This window comes from Cyphomyrmex costatus, unplaced genomic scaffold, assembly GCF_001594065.2.
Source record: "Cyphomyrmex costatus isolate MS0001 unplaced genomic scaffold, Ccosl1.0 scaffold1606, whole genome shotgun sequence".
Taxonomy (NCBI): domain Eukaryota; kingdom Metazoa; phylum Arthropoda; class Insecta; order Hymenoptera; family Formicidae; genus Cyphomyrmex; species Cyphomyrmex costatus.
In genome coordinates, this window is record NW_017275617.1 from 1 (window position 1) to 7,804 (window position 7,804).

General features: G+C 47.5%; 3 protein-coding genes across 3 annotated transcripts; all 3 read right to left on the reverse strand.

The window, feature by feature from the left end:
• Positions 1 to 648: 648 nt before the first annotated feature.
• Positions 649 to 1,456, reverse strand: LOC108771563 (uncharacterized; the record flags this gene model as incomplete). The annotated part of the gene is made up of 2 exons (XM_018536882.1): positions 994 to 1,456; positions 649 to 785 (listed from the first exon to the last, which is right to left on the reverse strand). Coding segments are annotated over exons 1-2 (600 nt in total), but the record flags the coding sequence as incomplete, so codon positions are not given.
• Positions 1,457 to 4,632: 3,176 nt separating this feature from the next.
• LOC108771565 (uncharacterized) lies at positions 4,633 to 5,968 on the reverse strand. The gene is made up of 2 exons (XM_018536883.1): positions 5,791 to 5,968; positions 4,633 to 5,609 (listed from the first exon to the last, which is right to left on the reverse strand). The coding sequence occupies exons 1-2, from the start codon at positions 5,966 to 5,968 to the stop codon at positions 4,633 to 4,635; spliced, it is 1,155 nt and encodes a 384-aa protein (XP_018392385.1).
• Positions 5,969 to 5,996: 28 nt separating this feature from the next.
• LOC108771566 (uncharacterized) lies at positions 5,997 to 6,722 on the reverse strand. The gene has a single exon (XM_018536884.1). The coding sequence runs from the start codon at positions 6,720 to 6,722 to the stop codon at positions 5,997 to 5,999; it is 726 nt and encodes a 241-aa protein (XP_018392386.1).
• Positions 6,723 to 7,804: the final 1,082 nt, after the last annotated feature.

A 7,804-nucleotide genomic window follows, 5' to 3' on the forward strand; every position in this document is an offset into this window, starting at 1 on the left:
GCTCAGCGAAGATCTTAGTCGCTATCAAAATTCGTTGGGCGCCAGGCACGAGAGAGCGTGCCAACTCTTCGCACAAATGGTTAGATAATCTGCTCGGACAAAATGTAAAGATTACGCGGATTCTCGCGACGGACGAAATGACTAGCTCAGCCAACGGAATTGGCAGAGGGGAGTGGTTCGCGGTAAGCGGAAAAGATTATCGGAGAAAGACAGAGAGGCTGAAATAAATGCACCAGAATTAATGATGACAATAGAGAGAAATCAATATATTTTACAGAGACTGTACAAAAGTGTTCGTAAGACAGTATGTTACAGCGTTGACCTTCCGCGCTCTGGTATGCGGCACAATAACAATGAACCGACTATTAAATGGCCGTCGACAATAGGAAGTAAATTCGGCAATAATTCGTCGAGAAGAAATGAGCGACAAAATCCAGATCTTATTACATTAACAATGATTACTTCGTGAACAATTGAAATATACAATTTTACATGAGACGGCAACGGTTCTCAAATGCGCGATAACGCCAGTCTCGACTTTTAAGAATTCTCAATAATTTACAATTACACACGTGACTTGGCGGCAACGAGGGCGAGCAACTACACTATTATACATTCTCAAATTAGAAGAAAGGCTTTAGCACGAACCACAACGGGGGAAATGAATCCTAAAGGGTCATATATCTGAGCGGTCTCGGAAAGTGCTAGTCGTTTGGTGACGACGTGATCGGAAGATGGCGCAGCACAAAGGCTGAAAGCGTCGTGATGTGGCTGCCACAACAAACCTAAAATTTTGATTCGTGATGAGTCTAACTCAACAATAGGGGCGTTATCATCTTGAGACAACGATAGGTGCTCTAGCAGAGCTGAATAGTTGCTACTCCATTTTTGTAAAGGAAAACCGCCCGCCATGCAAGGCTGGCGTACTTGCGTGATAACTTCTTTGACCTCCTCCAACGACTCGGCACCGCCGAAGATGTCATCAAAATCTACCCTTAGTCAGAGGGGCTATCGCTTTAGGGAACCGGTGACCTTCATCCTCAATGAGTTGTTGAAGCGTGCGAAAAGCCAAGAAAGGGGCGCAGCTTAGACCGTAAGTCACTGTTGTTAGCCTATATGAGATTACTTGCTCGTTGGCGTCGTGCCAAAAGATGCGTTGAAGATCTTGGTCGTCAGGATGCAGGAGGATCTGCCGATACATCTTAACGATGTCTGAGGAGAAGACAAAACGATGCGAGCGGAACCAGAGCAGTACCTCGAAAATGTTAGTCTGTAACTTTGCCCCGGTATGCAAAATATCGTTTAATGAGATGCCGCTGCTCGTACGGCTAGATCCGTTAAACACAACTCGAATATTGCTGGAGAGGCGGCCTTTGCGCAAAACTCCATGATGGGGCAAATAACAAGTGAAAGGATTGGCTGGTTCGGTTTCTACTACTGGGACCATATGGCCCATCGTTTGATATTCCTGCAAGAATTCGGAATACAGTTTCGCGTATGTTCGGTCTTGATTTAAGCGTGACCGCAGCCGCGACATACATCGGAGGGCCGTCGCAGACGAGTCTCCTAAAAGGGTAACAGGGGATTTTAATGGAAGACGGACTATTTAGCGGCCATCTCGATCTCGCGAGATAGTGGAGCGAAATTGTTCCTCGCAATCAGCATCGTCGGGATTTAAAGGCGCAATGGCGGACTTGGGAATTTCCTCCTGCTCCCAAATCGAGTCAAGAGGTCTTGGAGATCGGTGTCAACGAGGCAATGATAAACGCTCCCTTGATTAATGGAGGTACTAGAATTGACGGGCCCTGAAATCATCCATCCAAAGAGCGTTAATTGCGCCACCGGTGACGACAGGTCGCCCTTTATCGGATTCGGGTGAATAATTTGACCATACGAAACGGCGTCAATAATCACATGAATCGGCCCGGGTTTGCCGAAGTCGGGATCCGCTAATCTCAGATCGTCAAGATGACTCCAAGAATGGCAAGACACTTCAAAGAAAGGTATTTCACAGGTCAGCTTTGGAAGAATATAAGCCCGCAACTCGGAAGAGGCAGTCAGGTCAAGCGCGGAATATAATGTAACAGCAACTAGACCCTTTGTGTGCCCGGAGAAAGTTCCACCAATGCCAGTTAAGGGGATCGCGGCAGATTTTCGCGTTAACCCTAAACGATGTACCAATTCCTCTGAGATAAACGATAATTCAGATCCTTGATCGAGGAGCATTCGGACGGTTATAAATCGACCATCGCGGGTCTTGGCTTTAGCCCGGCAAGTAGCGAGGAGAGTAAGTGGCGGAGATTCACCCACGGGCTCTACAGGTTTGGCGTCGGGTGATTTTAGTCATTTTTTCTCAGTTTTGGCCGCGGTCGAGGACGAAGCGCTATCAGCCGAATGCTCTGACGCATTCTTATTTAAAAGTTGGGAGGATGACTTACTATCATCATGCAAGGTGGTAGGATGTTTACCACTGCAAGTCTTACAACGACGCGGGCTCGTACAACTACTTGCTCGGTGAGGTCCTAAGCAGTTGAAACAAAGCTTTAGTTTTTTGATGTCGCGCTTACGACGTTCGAAGGACTGAGAAAGATAATTTGGGCAAAGGTACAAGGGATGAATTGACTTACATAAGCGATACTCCACTCCGGTCTTACCAGACGGGGCAGTAGAGACTAGACTACGCATCTTTCTGTCTGAACGATTTTGAGCTCCAGGTGTTCGCCCCTTGTTGGTAGCTGGCTTAGTCACAGCCCGGGCTAAAGTCTCCCACGTTCTCGTGCGACCGGTCACAAATTCCTCGAATTCTTTTAATGTAGGATAGGCGGTCGATGAACCTAGCTTTACTTCCCACGCTTCACGCGTGTCTTCGTCTAGCAGACGAGAGAGTTGATGCACCAGGAGAGGGTTCCAAGAACTTGTATAACAGTTAAGCGTTTACAACGCTCCGAGGGATTCAGTAACAGTGGCCATCATGCTTTTAATTTTTAGCGCTTTAGACGGTTGCCGTTACACCTGTGAATAAACGCTAGGGATTAGAAGATGATTCGTCATTCGCAACATTTCACAATAAATATTTAGACTGCTTTCAATCCATTCCGGGAACGCGCACCCGTCCGAATCCGGCTCGAAGGACCAAAAAATGTTCAATTACAAAGGGAAGGTTCGGATTCGGCGAGCGACAGCGTCGACCAAAATAGAACAAACAACAGTCACAGTAACAAGTAATTATATTGCAACAGATGTTTACATGAACTCAGTGTAGTTTAATTCTTCAAGAAGAATGTACGTTATCCAAGTACGAATATTTGAAGACAATTGGGCTTATGTGTTTAATCAATCAGGAATTCAGTATTTGAAATTATAACCCATTTGAGTAGAAAATTCGTTAAACGAAACTATTAATAGGAACACCAGTATAAAGAACGCATATGGCGTGAATCGTTGACGGTTAACTACTTTAAACTTATTAATCCATTGGCAAGAAATTATTTAAGGATTCATGAACATGTGGAATTAATCTCAGTTAATAATAAAATCCACGACAAGGTTAAGATTACATGAACATATCTGTGGGCAAGTCGTAAAAGCCATTAATAAACAGTTGATATTATGCGCATGCATATAAGTATACAAACTTAGGAATCATTAATAAACAGTTAGTAATATGCGTATGCATATATACATATACAAACTTAGAATCATTAATAAACAGTCAGTAATATACGTAGGCATATATACATACAATGAAAAATTAGTAATAAACAGTTAATAATATGCGTATGCATATATATACCACTGAAGAATCAGTAATAAATCGTTATAATATGCGTATGCATATATATATTTATATATATATACAAAGTCCATTTTGGGTGGTGAATAAATGTGACTCTCATCTGGCGACGCTCTCGTGTTTGATTCGCTCGGTGTGACATCGGAAATCCGCTTCTGAAACAATGTATTCAAAACGGGGGGGAGGGGGGTTATGTAACCCACACTCCGGTGAACTTGTGAAAGAGAAACGGGCTTTTGCCTGTGCCGTCATCAGGCCCCGTACGAAAGATGCGCTAGGCGCCGTTCGAAACTTTCATCGAACGCTCCAAGTGGTGTTTGCTAGACACCGCCCGAGACACTCGTCGGGCACAATCACTATGAGAGTGAGAGATAGAGAAAGAGAGAAACAATGACCGGCAGCGGCACTGCCTTGGTAGCCACTCCGAAGGCATCGGAGTGAAACTACGTCCGGGCCAGATCACCGGACTCGAGGAGCTGCCACCGCCGGAGACACTCGTCCGGCAAAGAAACTGACGGTGGTTGTACGACCGACCGTTACGCGCGAGCCATGAAGGATGGCGACACGGCCCGAACTTTAGAGACAGAAGAGAATTACCTGAGCCGAGGCACGACTTATTCAGTCTCTTTCAGACGACTATACTCCAGGCAATCTTGCCACCTCCCTTAGGGACATATACCTTTGGCCACGGTATGGAGTAGTGGCCACCAATTCACAGCGGGTCCGGAGCGTCATCAAAACGAGGCGTCGTTGCTGCCACACGACCGAAGAGAGTCCGCGCATTCGTGGTGCGCATAGAGAACAGGGCCGGTTCGTATTAGCCGCGCACCCTGAGTGGTCTATCGATCTCGGTCGATAACCGAGCTTGACTGAACATTCCGCCTGCCTTCCGGAACGGAGCTTCCGAATACATCCTGTGTCTGATCTAGGGGTAGTACACAGACCTTCGTGATTGGTCTTTTCAGGGTACTGGTGGCAGTACGCAGGGTCACAACCCTTATCAATCCATCATCGCCTGGATGTAGTTGCGAGACTCTAGCGAGCGGCCAAGTGGCTGGTGGGTAGCGTTCATCCAAGATGAGAACCAATGACCCGACCTTGATCTGCGTAGATGGGTGGTGCCACTTCGAAATCGACTGATACCTTTGAAGACATTCCCTCTTCCATCGTTTCCAGAAATGCTCGACCTTCTGGCGAATGGTTTGCCATCGAGTAAGACGGGAGCATGGTTGTTCCGAGAGGCTGGGCTCTGGGATAACGGTAGGGGCTTCCCCGATAATGAAATGTCCTGGGGTAAGCGCGGAGCAGTCCTCTGCATCTTCAGTCAGAGGGCACAAGGGTCTTGAGTTGAGGATGGCTTCAACCTGTGTGGTGAGCGTCGTTAGCTCCTCATACGTGAGTATGGTGATTCCAATGACCCTACGGAGGTGGAACTTCGTAGACTTGACTGCGGCTTCCCACTTGCCTCCGAAATGTGGCGCTGCGGGGGGAATAAAGAGCCACTTCGTTCCAAGATGGGCGAGCGCAGTGGCAATCTCGCGTGACTCTTTGGTAGTCGCCTCGAAGCGACGTCTTAGTTCACGGTCAGCGCCGACAAAGTTAGTTCCACAGTCGCTCTGTAAAGTCGCGCAGATTCCACGTCGAGAAATGAATCGCTTGTATGCTGAAAGGAAGGCTTCCGTGGTATACTCAGTGACCACTTCAATGTGGATCGCAGATGTAGCGAAGCAGACGAAAATCGCCAAATAACCCTTATACGTCTTAGCTGCCCGCCCTCGCCAAGTCTTAATAATGAAGGGCCCGGCGTAGTCGACTCCTGCATGCGGGAAGGGACGAAGTTACCCTTGCTGAGGGGAGCTGGCCCATTAGTTGTTGAGCGCGTGTGTGGCGATAACGTGCGCATTTCACGCATTTCAAGATGAAGGAGCGGACAGGAACCCGGCCTCCGACGATCCAGTATTTCTGGCGTATGTAGGCCAATGTGATCTGTATCCCACCATGGAAGGTTTCGAGATGGGCCTCTGCTATTACCAGGGTAGTTAACCGGGATTGTTTGGGTGAAAGGTAGGGATGCTTGGAGTCGTCTTCTAAATTGGCGCGTTGAAGCTGCCCACCAACTCTCAAAAGTCCGGAGTTATCTAATAATGGAGTAAGTCGATTCAAGGGGCTCGTCATTGGTAGATGCTCGCCCTTCTTGAGCCGCTCAACGTCGAGCGAAAAAATGAGATTTTTGTACTTGAAGTACCCAGAAGCTACAACTGCTTTGTAGTTCGGTTGGAGTTATACACTCTTCACCTGCCTTAATGGGTAGACGGCGAAAACGTGAAATGGCTCGTTTACAGGTCGCGGTAACGCGCAAGAGCTTTGTGAGCGAGGAGTAACGCTCTAAGAGATCCCACGGGGGTTTTTGTCGCCCGATTAAGGAGTTAAGTGTGAGGTGTGAAGTTTCCTCTAAATCTATTTTCACGGGGGGCTTCGGGTGCAATTCTGGCCAATTGTCCGATGGTAGACGAAGCCAAGGTGGTCCAGACCACCATAAAGAATGTTGCTTAATTTCAGAAGGGCTCAAACCCCTTGAGGCACAGTCCGCGGGATTCTCCCGACCGGGAACAAAACGCCAAGTGGCGGATGGTAATATCTCCTGAATGGAAGATACTCTGTTGCGAACGTAATCCTTTAATTTCGCGGGATGAGAGGAGATCCAATAGAAGGCAACGGATGAATCTGTCCAGAGACGGATGGGCGTATCCCTTAAATTTAAGCTGTTTCGCACGCTGGGCGCAAGGCGAGTCAGAATTAATGCGGCGTTTAATTCTAGACGAGGTATAGTGAGTTTCTTTAGCGGAGCAATTTTCGTTTTGGAACAAGCAAGATTCACTTGAACGTCTCCATTATGGAGTTCGACTCTTACATAGACGACGGCCGCCATCGCAAGTTGCGACGCGTCAGAGAATCCATGTCGCTCAACAGAGCGTGCGGTTTGAGATAGGCTGAGCCAGCGGGGAATTTCGGCGCTATTCAACTCGGGAATTGCTGTTTGAAGCGATTCCATTTCTCCTGTAGTTCGTTCGACAGCGGAGTGTCCCAATCCACCTTAGTCAACCAAAGTTCTTGAAGAAAGGCTTTAGCACGAACCACAACGGGGGAAATGAATCCTAAAGGGTCATATATCTGAGCGGTCTCGGAAAGTGCTAGTCGTTTGGTGACGACGTGATCGGAAGATGGCGCAGCACAAAGGCTGAAAGCGTCGTGATGTGGCTGCCACAACAAACCTAAAATTTTGATTCGTGATGAGTCTAACTCAACAATAGGGGCGTTATCATCTTGAGACAACGATAGGTGCTCTAGCAGAGCTGAATAGTTGCTACTCCATTTTTGTAAAGGAAAACCGCCCGCCATGCAAGGCTGGCGTACTTGCGTGATAACTTCTTTGACCTCCTCCAACGACTCGGCACCGCCGAAGATGTCATCAAAATCTACCCTTAGTCAGAGGGGCTATCGCTTTAGGGAACCGGTGACCTTCATCCTCAATGAGTTGTTGAAGCGTGCGAAAAGCCAAGAAAGGGGCGCAGCTTAGACCGTAAGTCACTGTTGTTAGCCTATATGAGATTACTTGCTCGTTGGCGTCGTGTCAAAAGATGCGTTGAAAATCTTGGTCGTCAGGATGCAGGAGGATCTGCCGATACATCTTAACGATGTCTGAGGAGAAGACAAAACGATGCGAGCGGAACCAGAGCAGTACCTCGAAAATGTTAGTCTGTAACTTTGCCCCGGTATGCAAAATATCGTTTAATGAGATGCCGCTGCTCGTACGGCTAGATCCGTTAAACACAACTCGAATATTGCTGGAGAGGCGGCCTTTGCGCAAAACTCCATGATGGGGCAAATAACAAGTGAAAGGATTGGCTGGTTCGGTTTCTACTACTGGGACCATATGGCCCATCGTTTGATATTCCTGCAAGAATTCGGAATACAGTTTCGCGTATGTTCGGTCTTGATTTAAGCGTGACC